At 45.3% G+C, this 19049-nt stretch overlaps 1 protein-coding gene across 7 annotated transcripts in view; it reads left to right on the top strand.

Annotated features, from left to right (window-relative positions):
- The window catches only part of elmo1 (engulfment and cell motility 1 (ced-12 homolog, C. elegans)), a 351678-nt gene extending 340471 nt beyond the window's left edge, over window positions 1–11207 (top strand). For 6 of the 7 annotated variants that reach the window (XM_085988965.1, XM_085988967.1, XM_085988962.1 and 3 more), the window contains 2 exons: window positions 5222–5299; window positions 10069–11207. In XM_085988965.1, the coding sequence (XP_085845091.1) occupies window positions 5222–5299; window positions 10069–10269 (279 nt within the window). In that variant the 3' untranslated portion in view covers window positions 10270–11207. The remainder of the gene's footprint in view (window positions 1–5221; window positions 5300–10068) is intronic. The other variant, XM_085988968.1, reaches the window with a different exon arrangement.
- The last annotated feature ends 7842 nt before the right edge of the window (window positions 11208–19049 follow it).

The following is a 19049-nucleotide window of genomic DNA, read 5'->3' as shown; positions in this document are numbered from 1 at the left end:
ACGCCCTGATCCCATAAATGAATTTTTTTTTAATTGATTATGGGGAGAGTAGAATAGAGTAAATGCAAATGTTATCTTGAACGGTACTCCTGTTTATCTGACTGCCATGTCCTTGTCTTCATATTGAAATTTCTTCTGCGGAATTAATAGAATTTACTTAAACTGCAGGAATTATACTTTGTACAGCAATTTTCATCAGGACATTGGCACACTGCTGAAGACATCCAAAATCAGTTCCATATGCATCATTTAAGAAAGGGATAAAAAAAAGCAAGAATTTACATTTATATAGCGTCTTTCATGACCTCAGGATGTACCAAAGTGCTTTACAGCCAATGACGTACTTTTGAAGTGTAGTCACTGTTGTAATGTAGGTAACATGGCAGCCAATTTGTGCACAGCAAGCTCCCACAAACAGAAATGTGGTAATCTGTTTTAGTGCTATTGATTGAGGGATAAATATTGGCCAGGACACCGGGGAGAACTCCCCTGCTCTTCTTCGGAATAGTGCCACGGGATCTTTTACGTCCACCTGAATGGGCAGACGGAGCCTCAGTTTAACATCTCATCCAAAAGCACTCCCTCAGTACTACACTGGGAGTGTCAGCCTAGATTTTTTGCTCAAGTCTCCGGAGTGGGACTTGAATCCACAACCTTCTAACTCCGAGGCGAGAGTGCTACCAACTGAGCCATGGTTAACATTACTATACAATACAAAGGCACTCTGCTGGGCACATCGCCTCCTAAATGCAGCCCATACATAGAAAAAGAGGAACTTGATCCCATTAAGCACAGATGACATGTGCTGGCGATTCTTTCAGCTGGGAAACTGGACCCTTTTTTTCATCAGCTGATGCAACGGAATAGTTCTGTCGTATTTCTTAACAGGAGTAGTGCTGAGCATATTGGGGGGGAATTTTAACCTAACACGCGGGGCAGGAACCCCACGGGCTTTACACCCCGCCCAATATTGACTTCAGTGGAGAGTAAAATCGGATGGTATGTAAAGCCAGCATTGTGCCTGATCTCATCAGACTATTAAAATTGACCCCAGTGAGTGGGAATAGGTTGCACACCTGCTGTTTCAGTCGGGCACTGATGTAGGAGGGAGAAAACAACTTGGAAAACGGGGGAGGAAAATAAATGCTAAAATTTTGTTCCATCATATTTGGCATTTGTGACAAAATAACTTGTTACTAAATCTAACCCCTACATTCCTCCTCTTCTGTTTTGTTCCAGAATTATAGTTAACTCTTTACCTTGAATTAGCTGATGGCGGATGTCCTTGATACAGTAATAATGATCCAGTATTCTGGATTGAATCCCATGTAGTGGGTCTCTGGCTGCTGTCATTTTCTGTCACCCAAGTTCCTTTGTTACAATTCCCAAGCTGTTAAATAAACTCAGAAATCGGCTGCTTGCTTCAGTGTGAAAGCTGCTGTGTTGGATTTTTCCCACCAGAGGTGATGAATCCTGGAGTGAGATTGTGCTGTCATGCTGAGTGCAGGCAAGGGATTGGAATGAAAATCCTCTGAATGTGAGGAGAATGCACATGAACAGCCACAGCTTAGGGAATAATGCCTCTTGAATACTAAAGGGATGCTGCAACTTCCAGAAACTAACGCTCATTGACGGACTTTATTTGTACGGTGAGGATAGAATTGGGTATAGTAGTGTAGTGTAGTAATCCAGAGGCCTGGACTGACAATTCAGAGAGCGAGAGTTCAAATCCCACCATGGCAGTTTGAGAATTTGGAAATAAAAAGCTAGTATCAGTAAAAGTGACCATGAAGCTGTTGGATTTCCTAATGTCCTTTAGAGAAGGAAACCTGCTGTCCTTACCCAGTCTGGCCTATATGTGACTCCAGGCCCACAATGACTTGCTGGCCTCTTAAACTACCCTCTGAAGTGGTCAAGCCAACCAATCCATCAGGTTAATTAGGTATGGGCAATAAAGGCAGGCCTTACCAGCGGCGCCCACATCCCAAGGATGAATAAGGGGAGGGGTTTAGGGAGAGAGTTGTAGAGACTAGCACCAAGGCAGGTAGAGGCTCTGCCACTGGTGGTGGAATGATGGGAGACAAAGATGCACAAAAGTTCAGAATCCGAAGACCAGTGGGTGTGGGAGGTGATACAGGCTGGAGGCAGTTGCAGAGATGTGTTGAGACACTTGGTCAGTGTCATGATCTGGACTGGTTTCGACCATCTTTTTTCCAGAGTTTAATTTTTCCCTCATTAGCCCTGGGTTTTTCTCTGGGGTTTTTTCATCTCCCAGGAGGTTACATGGCGTAGGAAGTGGCTGCCCATGAGTCTCCAGGCATCCTGATGGATGTGGGCAGGCTTGATGGACCAGCTGGTCTTTTCCTGCCTGACATTTTTGTCCGTTCATATAAGACAAGGCAGCGTAGAGATTCAAAGATGAAGAAGCATGGGGGTGGGGGAACAGGGAGCGATTGTACCCTGGCAAGTTCGGGGGTGGTGGGTGCATGAGAATAAATGCAGGACGGAGTATTGGCTATTGAGTTTTCGACAAGTTGGGATTTATACAAGGCCGGGGACGGAATGCCCAAAACATTACCCCTGGAGCCAAGAGGGTCTGAGCCGCAGATCTGTTTAATGTGACTGACATGCCAGCTGTATTTCACTGCTGTTGAACAGCTGCTGCCAGGCTTTTTCCCCAGCACACACTGAATGCCGTGATGCTATAGAGCTGATCTCTCCTGCTGTGACAATGACAGGTTTTGTCCAATCTGGAGAGGTGGTGGGGGAAGGACGAAAGAAAGTGGAACTCGCATACGTTCCACTCCAGAGGCATTTCCTTCAAGAGATTACTCCTGGTCACAAATTATTATTTTTTTTTAAATCAATTCCAAAAAGAAACAAATTTAAAGCAATTACTTTGAAGATTTAAAAAGAACTTTCAGGGGAGCTGACCATCTAATCCAGAAGGAGGAGGGAGTGGGAAAAGCCCATCTCACTTCGATCAGATCTCTCCACGATCAAAACATTGGTACTGACAGCAGACTGAGATAGTAATTACTCATGACCTTGACTCATCAGCAAGAAAAGAGAAACTTGCCGCTGCTCCAACGTAATATAAAACAGCCACTCGTGAACGTGTTAAAATATGCTCAGGAGACCAGCCCTGTTCAACGGCTAGTAAAGGCTGAAGACATGTAGGTCTGCTGCTTGAGATAGCCGCGTACGTCGACAGTGTGGTGGATCAGGTTAAGCTGCATCCAAAGTGCTGCCCACACCTTGCCCGCTGCTGCCGCCCCTCTGATCTGGGCCTGTTTCAGATCTCTTCACATCACTTAAGTGCTGCACTGTAAAAGTGCTACTCGCTTGGTGTGTGAATGCAGCAGGCTGGCTACCCCTCGAATAGTGCACGTAACCTGTGAGAAAGTCGGTTGTCATATTTATGTAGACTGCAAATTGATCGTTTCTGATCAGTGTGCATACGATGCGTCTAGTCATTTTGGCATTTATTCTGTAAACACATTGGCCCGGAATTTGTGGTCGGGGTGACGGCGAACTGGCAGCGTTCACTGTCATTCCGCCTTTGAAACTGACCACAGCGACCGGATTTGGCGCTTGCGCAGGTGCATACGGAAATACTGACGTTGCGATCTGTCATTCACTGCTCCGACAGAGGCTGCGCTGTGGCCCTCGCGCCCCCCCCTCCCACAACCACAGAGCCGACAATCACTCAAATCAGGGAAACTGATGAAATCTTCGATTAGGTGTAACTGGGGTTTTAACAGCGTATTGGCTGCTAAAGAAAGGTTATGGGCCTCAAAAACTAATTATAATGTTGTGCAGTGTGAAATTTAGCCATTTTAATAAAAAATTTAATTTTTAAGAAACTTTAAAGTTTATTCATCTTTATTTCAGTTTTGCCTTTTCCCCATGTGAGAGCCCCAATCTTTGTTTTGTTCTCTAACATTTCTTAAAAAGTTAGAATTTTAAGAACTTATCCACTTTCTTGTTCGCTGTCTGTGAGAATTCTGCATTGCTGCGATTGGCTGCTTAGACAGCTTGTTGACATCACAGCAGCTCCCACTAGGGGATCCCCACTATACTCCATTGATTTGAATTGAAAGTTGGAAAACCCGAACTTTTTGACAGAGATCGCGAATTCTTTGTACGAAGTTTACTTCGGGGCCAGCAGCAAACGCCTTCACTCCGCCGCTGACCATAAATTTCCGGGCCATTGAAGTTTTCTTCACTTGCGTCTGTTCGTCATGTTTCCAAAAAGTAAAACATTTTTGGTTGTTAATTTTTTTTTTCCATTCTTGGGATATTGGCATCTCGCAAGGCCAGCATTTATTGCCCATCCTGATAAACCATCAAATTTGCCTACTTCCACCTCCATAACATCACCTGTTTCCGCCATTGCTTCAGCTCATCTGCTGCTAAAACTCTCATCCATGCTATTGTTACCTCTAGACTCGACTATTCCAATGCTCTCTTGTTGGCCTCCCACCTTGTACCCTCCATAAACTTGAACTCGTCTCAAATTCTGCTGCCCATATCCTAACTCACACCAAATCCCTTTCACCCATCACCAACGTTCCCTCTAAGCTGCACAACTCCGCAGCTGCCTTTCCCATGTTAAATTTCGCGATTGTGCGAAACTGTGAAGGGGCCGCGCAGCCAAAAACAAAATTAGGGGCAACATTGCCCATCACCCCTGTGCTCACTGGCCTACATTGGCTCCTGATCCAGCAACACCTCAACTTTAAAATTCTCATCCTTGTTTTCAAACCCCTCCATGGCCTCCCCCCTCCCTATCTCTGCAACCTCCTCCAGCCCTACAACCCTCCGAGATCTCTGCTCTTCTACAATTCTGGCCTCTTGCACATCCACAATTTTCATCGCTCCACCATTGGTGGTCAAGCCTTCAGCTGCCCAGGCCCTAAGCTTGGTAATTCCATCCCTAAACCTCTACATCTCTCTCTCTCTCCTCCTGTAAGACACTTCTTAAAACCTAGCTTTTTGACCAAGCTTTTGGTCACCTGTCCTAATATCTCCTTACGTGGCTCAGTGTTCGATTTTGTTTGATAATGCAAGTTGCTGTTGTTGAATTTTGCATTCACAAAAAAAAACAATTGTGAAGCTCTTGTGTTTTGGACCTGAGCTGATGTGATAGGATGGCCTCTCCCCTTATACATGGTGTCCTTCGTTTGACTGACTGCTCATGTTGTTCCGGTCTCCACAGGAGGTGTTGGAACTCGCCTTCTCTATCCTGTACGACCCAGATGACTCTTTGAATTTCATTGCTCCTGACCGGCATGATGTAAGTGTAATTCCTCCCTTCCATTAACGTTATTTTTAAACTGCTTTCTCAACAGTTTTGCACTTGACGGGGAAACTGTGGCGAGCTTTGAAGAATTACCCATTAATATTTTAAATAATGGTACTTCACAAAAAAAGTCATGAATATTTTTGAATGAGGAATTGTATAAATCTGCAGAGATTAGCTGAGTTCAATATATTTGCATCATACTTTTAGGATAGTAATATACATTATGTCAGACACTTTGTGCTGCTATAGGTTTGGAGAAAGGTAAGGTAAAGGAAAACAGATAAAATGGTAGTGCAGATCTTGATGATTCGTGATACTTGTTTCTCTATTATTGTCCTCATTGGTGCTTCTTGTCACTACGTATCCCCTTTCTGCTTGGTTGATCAGAAGTGTCGAGACTGTGGACTTCTCACTCGGGAAATTAAAAAAATCCCTCTTTATTGCTCATTTAGCTGTCTTCTCTTCTAGGTCTACCTTGGCCAGTGCACCATTTCCCCACTGCCTGTAGGGTAAATCACAGTCAAACGCATGCCATGGCTCTCTGCGGCACAGCTTGGAGGTCACTTAGCCTGTCATGATCCAACCGGAGGTGTGGATTAAAGCTATACGGCTCGGGAGGTGCCATACCTCGCTATTGCACAACACTCCCAATTGACAAAGTTCACCTAGCAACCAAGGCAAGCCGTCTTGAGCGGTGGTCAGTCTTGGGGCTGGATCGCACAAGCTTCTGGCTGTTGGTCAAATGTTCTGCTGCTTGAGCTACTGAGCTGTAAATTGATATGTGAAAGTACAGTAGACCCAGTGTAAAATTTGCCCGGGGAACCACACGAGAAGTATATTATAAAGGGCATGTTAACTATGGCCTCTTCTAGTGAGGGAATCCAATCAGGATCTATTTGGGCTTCTGTAGCTTGTATGGTCTATCAGAATGCCTTGTAGAGGGAGAGTGTGTACTGTTCAGGAACCCTGTTCACAGATATTAACCCTACAAGCAGTTTCTTGCATAAAGTAAATACGCTCCATTTTTGTGCATTCATTTGAACTTTACAGCTCTGAATAAGTGATGCCTAAAAGCAATACAATTCAGCATGACAAATACCAAGACATTAATTCTAAATAACAAAATTTAACACTGAGGCAGAACAGAACCAGCAGGTTACATAGTAAAATAGGTCTGCGGTAGCACTTGTCCTGTGAACGGATCAAGCTAATGAGTGAGGTATGCTGAGCTGGGAATAGCAGTCATCTTCAAATGAACTTCAAGAACAAATGATGATATCAGGACACTTTTGTGTTTAAAAGAACACCTGTAATGTCATGTGATTAATTCTGATATCCTTTTCTATATCACTTGATTTTTATTTTTGTCAAAACATTTGTCTTCAGACAGTGAGCGGGAATGATAACATAGATGAGTTACTGAGCTCAACAGTGCAAAGGAGCCAAGCTTAACCCCTGTGGATTCTGTCACCAACCCAGCATGCGTCAGTAATCTCACAGTGTCACTTGCAAGTGCTAATTCCTCTCCCTCACACTTGTCAACCTCCCACAACCCATAAAGATGTCATCGGCTCTCACTATTTAAAGAAAAGTATATTTAATAACACAAACTGGAAAAATGCTGTCGGACGTTGGAGTTCATGAGTTATGTTTCATTTTGAAAGCCGTGCTGATTTAGAGGGTAATTTTAACCCCCAAAAACAGGTGGGTTGGGGTCGGGTGAGATGTAGAGAAAAAAAAAAGTAGGACAGGGGGCGGGAAGCCAACCCGCTCCCAGAAGGCAGGTTGGCCATTTAAATATTATAATGAGGCTTGGGAGCCTCACATTTAATTCCGGCTGGCCGGGTTTCCCAGGCCATGGGAAATGTGGCAGCTCAAGGGAGGCAAGGACAGCTTCAGGGAAAAGGTAAGTGCCCTTACAGCACTGCTTTTGGGCCAGGAGGAGGAGGAGTGTTTCCCCCCAAGCTTACCTGCTTCCCTGGCATCATGACCCCCACCCCCACCCCAAATAATTTGTGGTACTGTATAAGCAAATCAGTATATCATTGCAGTGACTAAAAGTAGCAACAGCTTGAACCTAATAGGTTTTTGTAAATTGTGCATTATCGAAAGTGTGGGTTTTGAAACTCTAGCTTCCCACACACGAGTTCCCCTGTCAAGATTGGAGATGCAAAGTAAAGGGCCGTCACTAACCCTGCAGGGAGGGAGGTATAATCATAGGAAGCATCATCCTGGGCCAGTATTGGGCAACTTCTCATTCCCAATTGTAGATCAGGAGTGCAAGAGGCCTGGGATAGGTCACTTGCTGCCTTTCAACCTAGTAAAAGATGTGATGGGGGCAGCCTTGAGGAAAGGAAGGTGGGAAGAAGCACTCGCAGTTGGTAGCGGGATGTCCTACGTCCAAATAATCAATTTTGCCAATGATATCATCAGGACACCTTTGTTGAAGATTACAGATTATTAATTACACAACTGTTTTGGATGCCATGGTGTGACGAGACAGCCATCGCTGTGTGGGAGCATCAAGGATAGATCAAGCAATTTGTCCGTCAGGGAAGTGATGTCATCTTGATTACCTCCTATTGGCTGGTAAGCGTGACATTATTGGAGGTCATGGAACCAGGTCAACTACCCATCTTCTTTACCATAGTTGGTCCGAGCCCCATGGAAACCAGGGAAAACAAAGAGGAAATGGGTTAGATAAAAGAAAGCCTTTCTGTCCCCCCTTAAGAAGGGAATACCTGTTGAACAGTTCATAACTTGAAAAGTAAAGTACTTCAATATCTGAAAAATTAGTCCTCTTACATTTTGGTTCATTATTCAATAGTCATGGGTTCCATTGAAATGAGGTGCAGTCCTAACAAACAAGTGGCCTTAAACACATGGGGAGAAATTCAGTATAGCCCCGTTTGGGGCGCTAACTTCGCCCCTGGAAAAATTAATGCCCCCGCGCTGGAAATTGGTCGGCTGCGCCCCAAAGGGAAGCGGGGCGCTACTGGAGGCGCCCCGCCTCCCTCTTGGGGCGCTGCGAGTGAATATCATGGCGCTACGTGCTACAACGCCACACGCTGCGGCACGTTGCGCTGCTGTATTGCAGGCCTTCCTCCCCTCCTTAAAGCGGAGGGGCCTTGTGCAGCGCGATCTGGGGCCCAGCTGGGCCCCTGGGGATCGGGAGTGCAGGCAAAAGAGCCCGGCACCCAAGAGAAGTGCCAGGCTCTTGGAGCGCAGCCGGCACTCCGCAGTGGGGGGGGTTCCGGAGGCCGGGGACGGGAGCGCAGGCAGGTGCTGGCAGGCGGCCAACAAAAATGGCCGCCTCGCGGCCGGGGCATGAGCGGGGCGCTGCGCACACCGATGACGTCATTGCCAGCGACGCAGTGCTAACGGTTAGCGCCACCACTAACCTCCCGCTGAATTTGGCGGGAGGCGTGGGCAGTGCTGCGCCCGGGCGCTAGTTGGTTTGCGCCTCTTAAGGCGCTAACGGGTGGCGCAACCAACTGAATTTTTCCCCCACATTTTTTGACACATTCATCATTATAGTGACCAAGTTATGCACTCACTGACTTTTAATCAATCAGCAAATTCACCATCCAGGTAAAATTAGTATTGGAAATATATTGGCTGATAATTGAGATGGATGGTAACTAGTCTCCATATTCCAAGAAGGATATAGAGGCACTGGAGAAGGTGCAAAAGAGATTTACAAGGATGATACCAGAACTGAGAGGTTATAACTATCAAGAAAGACTGAACAGGCTGGGGCTCTTTTCTCTAGAAAAGAGAAGGCTGAGTAGACCACACTGTGCACAGAGTACTGTGCACAGTTCTGGTCACCATATTACAAAAAGGATATCGAGGTGCAAAAAAAGAGTTACAACAATGATAACAGACTGAATAGGCTAGAGCTCTTTTCTGTAGAAAAGAGAAGGCTGAGGGCTGAGTAAACCCTAACCCCGATAGAGGTCTTTAAGATTATGAAGGGGTTTGATAGGGTAGACATAGAGAAGATGTTTCCACTTGTGGGGAGTCCAAAACTAGAGGTCATAATTTTAAGATAGTCACTGACGAATCCAATAAAGAATTCAGGTGAAACTTCTTTACCCAGAGAGTGGTTAAAATGTGGAACTTGCTACCACATGGAGTAGTGGAGGCGAGTAGCATAGACGCATTTAAGGAGAAGCTAGATAAGAACATGAGGGAGAAAGGAATAGAAGGATATCCAGATAGTGTTAGATGAAGTAGGGTGGGAGGAGGCTCGTGTGGAGCATAAGCACCATTATAGACCAGTTGAGCCGAATGGCCTGTTTCTGTGCTGTAAATTCTATGTAAGCCATTCCAGCAATTAGTAGTTATGCCGTACTGCTTGCTTTTTGTAAATATGGGATTGTGTGCACTCGGGTCTTCCCCATGTGTAATATAACACTTTTAATAGGGATTGACGTTTTGTTAATCAGTGAGAACTAAAATTCTAAATGTTAAATGACCCCCTATCAGCGGGAAAGAACACGAGCAATTAAAGTATTAAGAATTGCATAATACTGTGAACACTCTAACGTCAGCTGCTGATTGGTGATGGAATGCAAGAAATGAGGTAAAGTTGCAGCGCTGTGAATTCGGTGATTGTCTTGGCGTTGATTCTGTAGTTTCCTTGTAGAACCTCTGACAGATTCACACAAAGAATCGGACACCGAATAAGCAGGAAACTTAAATCGGCGCATATAGGATGTCGATCATTCTCAACACCGCCCCTTTCTCTTTTCCAGTACTGCGTGTGGACAGATGGGCTGAACGCTCTGCTCGGGAAGGAGATGATGAGCGAGCTGACCAAGAACGACCTCGACACACTCCTCAGCATGGAGATGAAGCTCCGCCTCCTCGACCTAGAGAATATCCAAATTCCAGAAGCCCCGCCTCCCATCCCCAAGGAGCCGAGCAACTACGACTTTGTTTACGACTGTAACTAGACATGAGGACGAAGCTGTGAGAATAAACTGGAATCCGCAGTAACTGGAGCTGCCCTCTTTCCTTATTGTTGTCTGTATCTGCTGCCTATGTACCTACCTGCTACTCTCTGGCCTTTACTAATCTTTAGCTAGACCAAATTGTTTTCTAATTTCTTGGGCATTACTTAGTGGAAAAATGTCTTGTGTTTCTGTGTCACTCAAGGCAGTGATGTCGCCACAATGTTAATCTCCACTGGGAGTTGAACCAATTCTTGGACCTTTTCGCGGTTGATATGACTTGCCACAGATCACATTTCTGCCAAAGCTTCGGTTGTGGCAGGACTGTATGAGATTGCCCATCACGCTTTGTTACGACAGAGTGGTGAAAGGGATCACGAGGAGAGAAGGCAGATCATACGTATTTTGTGTGTGTATCAAAAACAAATGGAAAATCAGCATACCTCCATTCAAGAAACCTGAAATCAATTTGTTCTAGGGCTGTTAATATCTCAAATTGCATTCCCTTCAGGGTCTGACCCTCCAGCCGCACACTTTGTTCGACAGATAAAGCATACATCATGAAGCCAGTAATGCCGTAGCTCATCAATATGTATCATACTTAAAAGGAAAGAGTAAGTCTCGATTGAACTAAACAAATGGTCATGGCTTTGGCTCTCTGTAGAGTAAGATACCTATATTGCATTAGTGATTTTTTTTGTGAAATATGCCAAACAGCCAGTATTATGTCAACGTTGTGTCATTACGGTGTTAGAGAAGAATTTACAAGGAAACATTTTATATATAAGAAAAAGTTTTACCATTTTTGGCTCGTTACGTATATATTTAATGGAAAATGCACGTCTGTGTATTGTGGAAATGTTCCTTTACAACATTGAAATATCTGAGTAAATGTCCTCGGAATATTACGGTTTACAATAAAAAAAAAAGATTTATTACCAGAGTTTGGATTTATTCTCGCTCGTCACAAAGAAATGTTGAATTTACTGGGATGTTGTATGTGTGACAGTTAGGAAACAAACAGCTAGATGTTATATTCCAAGTGCAGAGTTTTGTGGATCAGTCTCGCACATCAGGCTCCACCCGATTTTTCATCCATCGATTTTAATTTATAATATCTATCCTTAAAGGTTAAAAGTGGTACGCTCTTGTCTAGTTTCTCTACACCATCAGTGGTAGAGTCTTAAGCCATCAATTTTTTAGGAAGTCCTCAAAACGCCAAGCAGGAAACGCGTGCGGACTTCTGACCGTGAGTGCACCGCCTGCCATATTGGGTAAGGACAAACAAACGAGGCGCCTGAAGCCTGCGTTAGGCCCTTTGCGTATGCAAATAAGGGGCCTAACGCCTGCTTGAGATCCCTGCTACAAGATTGGTTTGCCCTGAGGCAGCCAACGCCATCGCAGGCTGCCCACAAGGAAACCAACCCTACAGGACGGTAAGTACAAAACCGTAAGTAGCATACCCCTGAATGTAGAGCCTGCTCCCCTCGACCCAACATTAAAAGACCCTCTCGATCGCCGCTGCTACCGTCCCCCCTGGGTCCGACCCTCATTCTCCCAAGATCCCCAACCTCCTTACACCCCCCGGCCCAGCCCCCAGGCCCGAATCTCAGTCATCCGAGATTCCCGACCTCACTACACCCCCAGCCCAGGCCCGAATCTCAGTCATCCGAGATCCCCGACCTCACTACACCCCCTGGCCCAGGCCTGACCCCCATCTCCCTCCTGAGATTCCCGATCCCACTGGCTGTTGCCCAATGATGGGCCATTGTGTTTCTAAGGGCTTTCCCCAGTAACTATTATCATAAAATCATGCAGCACTGAAGGAGACCACTCAGCCCATCGTGCCTGTGCCAGCTGTTTGAAAGAGCGATCCAATTAGTCCTTTTTTTCCCCCCATAGCCCTGCAATTTTTTTTCCTTTTTAAGTTTGTTTCTAATTCCCTTTTGTAACCATTGTTTCTGCTTCCACCACCCTTTCAGTCAGTGCATTCCAGATCATCATAACTCGCTGCATAAAAAAAATCTCAGCTCCCCTCTGGTTCTTCTGCCAGTTATTTTAAATCTGTGTACTCTGGTTACCAACCCTCTTGCCAATGGAAACAATTTCGTCCTACTTGCTGTAAAAATCCTCAATAATTTTGAACACCTCTATTAAATCTCTTATTAACCCTCTCTGCTCGAAGAAGAACAATCCCAGATTCTCTCGTCTCTCCACATAACTGAAGTCCCTCATCCCTGGTACCATTCTAGTAAATCTCCTCTGCATCCTCCCCAATGCCTTAACATCCTTCCTAAAGTGTGGTGCCCAGATTTGGACACAGTACTCCAGCTGAGGCCGAAGCAACGTTTATAAAGGTTTTGCTTAACTTCCTTGCTTTTGTACTCTATTATCTTGTGGATGATAAGAGTTCTGCCTCACTTCCTTCTTGCTAACTGTAATTTTTTTTTTTGTAAACATATCGGGCTGAAGTTAATAAGGCAGATGCTGGAAACGAAGTTAATAAGGGATGTTTCTGGATCACTGAAAGATGGGCAAAATTTGTCCTGGGGTGCTAATTCTTTCCATGATATAACGCCTACTCCCACAACCCTAGTGCAGAAAGCAATGCTCAACTCTGTTTTGACCTCTGCACAGCAGGGGCAGAGCTCCAAGCAACAACACTGTCTAGGAGAGAGCTTCACAGGCAAGACGTGCTGTGTGATGCTTTGCTGCTGGTATTTCATGTGGAAAAGAGCACAAGAATCTTTAGGAGCAGAGAAAAGGCCATCTGGTTCAAACAAGCCTGTCTCTTTTTCATAGATCAATCCCATATTCCTCAATCATTTCTCTTTCCATAAATGCATCCACCTTGAATCCATACATGCTATGTGCTTGAAATGGCTTCCCCGTTAACTTATTCCATAAGTCTATTACTCTTTGGATGAAAAAGGTCTTGCCTAATTTCCCTTTTTTATGACTTCTTACAATTGTGCCCCTAGTATTTTGGTTTGGCAGAGAATGATGAGGTGAGCTGTAGCAACTCTTGTGTCCCTGGTATAGATATGAAGGCCTGGGTCAGTCTACCCTGTGGGGGGCTGACAGCCCAGCTCTATCGCTCTGATGTTGCGGAGGATGGATCCAGACAAGCACAAGGGATTCTCAACTAACTCTACAGGTAGGTACTACCGCAGATGGTGGGGTAGGGATTGGTAGGCATTGTACCCATTCTTTTGGGTGTGAAATGGGCACAAAACATGCCAATGTAGCTTCGGAATCTTCAGCAGCCCCAGCAGGTGGAAACCAGAGGTAGGTAGTGAAAATGTTTTGATTAAGACTGACAATCCCTCGTAGCCCGCTCCAAAACTTGCCTTCCACCACCGCCCCTCCCCCCCCCCCCCCCCCCCCCGGACTTAGCTGAGGGCTACTGCCAGGCAAAGCAGGCAGCAGGAAAATGAAGTCTTTGCTCGCGCAAACTGCCTGTGGAGGTGCGACCAGTACCAGCAGCTCGTGCTGAGTACACTGGTGAGGCCCGAGGACTAATTTCCACCGATACTCTGGCTTCAGGCCCAGACTTATTTCTACACAAGTTACTTCAGTATTCCTCCCATTCAAAATTTATTTTTACGTAATCTTCCCTCTGATTTCCACGTCATTCTGAAAACCGATCCCGATTCTGCAGTGTGAAGCTACTGAAGGGTTTGACTATCTGCCACCACTTCATCCTCTCCACAAACTGCTCCCTGAAATGGATATCTACCCAGGAGCCCTTAAACAAAGATCATTAATAGGTGAACAGTTTGGGGGGGGAGAAGAGGGAGGCACTCTGAGTAATGAGCAATTGATGATGTACAACCCTATAGAGTTAAATTCTTCTTTAAGAGCTTTGAACTACATTTATACCAGGAATAAGAGGTGGCTCTTCTCTGAGTAGGTATAGAATTAATAGAGTACCAAAGCAGCCAATTGCGATTAAACAGAAATACACTTTCTTGATTCTTATTCCTTATGATTTTCCAGCCATTTAGCTGTTTTACCAGCATAGCTCAGAAGTCATTTCAAAGCCAACATACTGAGTTTGTCACTGAAGAGTGCGTGGGACCTTTATAGAGATGAGGTGGCTGAGCAAACTTTCTTGACCAAATAATTGAGTCTTCTCGAGGCTGAAGATGTCACACCATTTGTCCCCTCACTGCCCAGTTCCATCTATTTCTGCCTGCATTGATTCAGTTACTGCTTACCTTATCAGACGGCACATTAGCCACCCTGTGGGAGGTAGTGTTATTAGCAAAGAGTGTTAAATCATGCCTGATGAGTTCCAATGAAGCATTGATGAGGACGAGGTATGGAGAGGGACCAAGTACATTTTTCTGAGGTGTTCAGTCATCAGCATTGCAGTTAGAAAACAGAATAATAAGGCATTGGTTAGTAGCTAAAACTCTCCATACCGTCAGCTCCCAACTGCTGTTGTGCCAGCAAGGGGAAGTGCTAAGAAGAGGGCAGCCAATTCCCTGTGCGGGGGTGGAAGGAAATTGAAGTGCGTGTAAGCACGATCTGCTCTTCTGCACCTTGTGCACCTCTTCACAAATTGATATTGGCAGAGACAAATGAGCAGGTTGGCTGCCTGCTCTCTCTGCCTGGCAATAGCCTGTTCCTTGAAGATACCAAACAAGGGGGATATAAAACAAGTTTTTTTTTAAACTACGCTAGATTTCCTATTTCTATGTTTGGTCAAAAAGAATAAGCTTAATTTCTTTAAGATAATTGACAAAAGAACCAGAGGCGAGATGAGGACATTTTGTTTTAAGCAGCTTGTTATTACAATCTGGAATGCACTGGCTAAATGGTTAATGGAAGCATTAATAGTAACTTTCAAAAGAAAATTTGTTAAATACTAGGAGGGGAAAAATCTGCAGGGTTATGGGGAAAGAGCAGGAGAGTGAGACTAATTGGTTAGCCCTTTCAAAGAGTCAGCATAGCCACAGTGGGCCTCCTTCTGTGTTGCATCATTCTCTAAATCCAGAAATCCCCTCTTGCTTTCATTTGCACCCCTTTCTAATGATGCAATCTCACTATGGAGAAATGGTGAACAAAACTGGATGTGATATCCTAGGTGTTTGTCTTTCCAGACTCTAAAACGTCAACCACCACCACTGAACTAAAAGCTAAAACTGGTCAGTCAAAAATTCCGAATTAAATAAATCTCGGAAGTTCCATAATCGATTTATAAATGGATTGGATTCTACAGAAATTGCCTTGAGCCAGGACGCCAGGGAGAATCGCCTACTCTTCTTCGAAATAGTTCACCTGAGCAAGCAGACGGGGCCTCGGTTTAACATCTCATCCAAAAGACGGCATCTCCAAGAGTGTCAGCTTAGATTTTTGTGCTCAAGTGTGACTTGAACCCACAACCTCTGCCTCAGAGGCAAAGGTGCTACCAACTGAGCCACAGCTGACACAAGTCAAAAGTAATTCATGTGTTGTGAGGCACTTTTGAGTATCCTGAGGTCTGGTCATGAAAAACACTTTGTAAATATAAGTTCTTCTTATGCGTTGAAGGGGTTTATTGGGCTGCAGAATTAAGAATTAGCATTTTACAACAGTAACAAACTTACATTTATGTACACCCTTCAACATAGAAAAATGTTCCAAGACTCTTCAGAGAGGCATATGGCAAAAAAACAGACACTGAGCCAAAAAAGCAGCGATTAATAACTTGGTCAAAGAGGTCAGTTTTATGGAGGCTCCTAAAGGACGAGAGGGAGACGGAGTGGAGAAGTTTAGGGAGGGAATTCCAGAAGACAGGCCAAAAGTGATGGGGTGATGGAATCAGAGGAGGCTAGAGTCAGAGGAACAGAGAACCTGGGACATTTATAGGGCTAAACTGGTAGGAAAAGCAACCAATTAGGAGCCAATGACCATCACAAAATCAACCAATCAAATTGCTCAGGAAACATTTTCACAGTTGTTTCCATAGCTCTGTTGCATTCCAATCCACGGCATTGTTAACCCTCGATGAAGTTATAGCACAAATAGTTTTTTAAAAAGACATAATTCATTAAAAGAATCACTTAAGCATGCCCATAAACTTATTCCCTGTACCATCTTATCCCTGCACTGGATTGCTACTCCATTTGACGCCTGATGTTTGAGCTCTGTTCCACTCCTGGAGTTAGCTGTCTTTACCTCTGTCTTCCTTGCTGGTACTTCCCAGACAGATGTGGACTCTCAGTGCTTTTCACTGCCACTTTGCATATGTGCAACACGGGACACAAACCTTTAAGAACGTAAGAAACATAAAAATAGGAGCAGGATTAGGCCATATGGCCCCTCGAGCCTGCTCTGCCATTCAATAAGATCATGGCTGATCTTCAACATCAAGTGCACTTTCCTGCCCGATCCTCATATCCCTTGATTCCCTTAGTGCCCAAAAATCTATTGGTCTCAGTCTTGAACATACTCAATGACTGAGCATCCACGGCCCCCTGGGGTAGAGAATTCCAAAAATTCACAACCCTCTGAGTGAAGAAATTTCTCCTCCTCAGTCCTAAATGGCCGACCCCTTATCGTGAGACTATGACCCCCTAGCTCTAGACTCACCAGCCAGGGGAAACAGCCTCTTAGCATTTACATTTTTTATTCTTTGACCTGACTTATTTGTTATTGCTTCCTTTTTAAAAATTTGTTTTTGTTCTCGCAGCCTGAAATTTTAAAACTAAATGAATAATAAACATAAAGCCAGTACAGTGGAAAGACTTCAAAAATACATCAAGGAATATTTCTAAAGCAAAATTTAAAATAAATTATGTTCTGAAACGCGGCCCGATCGCGCTGGTTCAGGGCTGAGGTTACGCCCATTGCCTCTGCCCTTTCCATCCCATATGCCAACCCTAGATCCCATCCCCATAGTGCCAGCATTCAAGGCAGGGCCACAGTGGGGATGCTAAATCAGAGCAGTAACAAGAGCTCTGGGCATTCAAGTGAATCACAAACCGTGCTCACTGCAGATCTGAGGCTGCCCATAAGCGACACCACGGGAGATCCATTCATTATTATGTTTATACGTTGTTTGGCGACACTGACATAAGAATTTTTCTAATTATAAGTTCCAATACTTTTCCAGTTTTAAACATTTTTTACTTGAATATAAGTGAAATGAGGGCTGAACACTTGGGCATGGAATGTTGAACCAACCTGATTCTCCATTGGGGCTCAGTTATCAAGATGCCACCTTCAGATGGTCAAAGATGAAGACTTCACATTACTGTTGATCTGCCTCATGGCTTCAGGAAACTGCAGCAACTGAGAGAGCCTGAAAGTGGGTTTGAATTTGGAGGCTCTGTATACAAGGAGAGCTGAATACATTTCATTCTCTCTTGCCAGAGAGAAGCAGGTGGTGGGAGTACACGGCTTCGCCAGGATAGCAAGGCTTCCCCACGGTGCAGGGTGCCATTGACTGCACACATGTCGCTTTGTGGGCGCCGCATCTCAATTCGGAGATGTACCACAACCGGAAGGAATTCCACTCCCTCAATGTCCAGTTGGTATGCGACCTTATTCAGGGCATCATGCAAGTCAGTGCTCGGTATCCTGGCAGCAGCCATGATGCCTTCATTCTGCGGCAGTCCGCTGTACCATCAGCATTTGAGCCAGCATGACAAACCAGAGGGTGGCTACTGGGTGACAAGGGCTATCCACTGACCACCTGGCTCATTACTCTGGTGTGCAACCCAAGCACGCGTGGGCAGCATGCATATAACGAAAGCCATGCTGCCACATGGAATCTGATAGAGCAGACCATTAGCATCCTTAAACAATGCTTCCACTGCTTGGACCACTCTTGAGGAGCCTTCAGTACTCACCAGAGTGCGTCTGAAGATTTGTCGTGGTCCGCTGCATGCTCCACAACCTCGCCATCATCAGGGCGCAGCCCTTGCCACCAGGCATACATGAGCAGCTGAGGAGAAGGAGGAGGAGGGGAAAGTGGAAGAGGAGAAAGAGGAAGAGGAGGAAGCAAAAGGGAGGAGGCAACCCAAACAGCCACTTTCTGCCTGGGCTGTCCGTGATTGACTCATTCAACTGCGGTACCAGTGAACACAACCCCAATTCCCCATTCAACAATAGTTCTACACCTTACCTTCCCTCTGTTACTGACCATCACGGCATCCTCTTGGCCACAATGCTACAATAAAAGCCACATTAAAACAAGCATTCCAAACCAATTTTATGAATCAATCCATTAATTCAGAAGTCAACTAATCACTCTTGTGCATTCTCTTAATGTGCCTTTGCCTGTCCTAGTGCACCTACACAGTGCTACCCCAGTGCCTGCAGCATGGCTGGTGGAAGGCTGCTGACTTTCAGTGGGGGAGACTGCAGATGGCCTTGGAGGACGACCTCGAGCAGTTCTGAGACTAGTGGGCCCAACTTCGGACTGCACCACCTCAGCATGGGTGGCAGCAGTCTGGGCTGGCTGGCTGACAAGCAACAGCAAGGGCACTGGCGGAGTGGCCACGATGGGAGGATGAATGCTGTCATCCTGAGAGAGGATGGCAGGTTTGTGCTCCACGGACTCAATGCCACACCCTGGGGCAGTGCCTCAGCAATCCTACTAATCTGCTGAAGGACAGATTACTGGACAGCTTTGATACCCTGCAAGCACCTTTCAACACTGCCATGATGGCAGCAGCCTGTACTTGCATGGCAGCAAGCTGAGCTTGCATGACATCATGACACTCAGACGTTGGGTGCTGCAATGGAAGCTGAGACATTGGCCATCAGACGCTACATGATGGTTGGGTCCA

This window comes from Somniosus microcephalus, chromosome 5 (assembly GCF_052327205.1).
Source record: "Somniosus microcephalus isolate GS21.2 chromosome 5, FLI_Smic_1.0, whole genome shotgun sequence".
In the NCBI taxonomy this organism is placed as follows: Eukaryota; Metazoa; Chordata; class Chondrichthyes; order Squaliformes; family Somniosidae; genus Somniosus; species Somniosus microcephalus.
The sequence above is the reverse complement of the archived record's forward strand: the minus strand, read 5'-3'. Positions and strand labels throughout refer to the sequence as shown.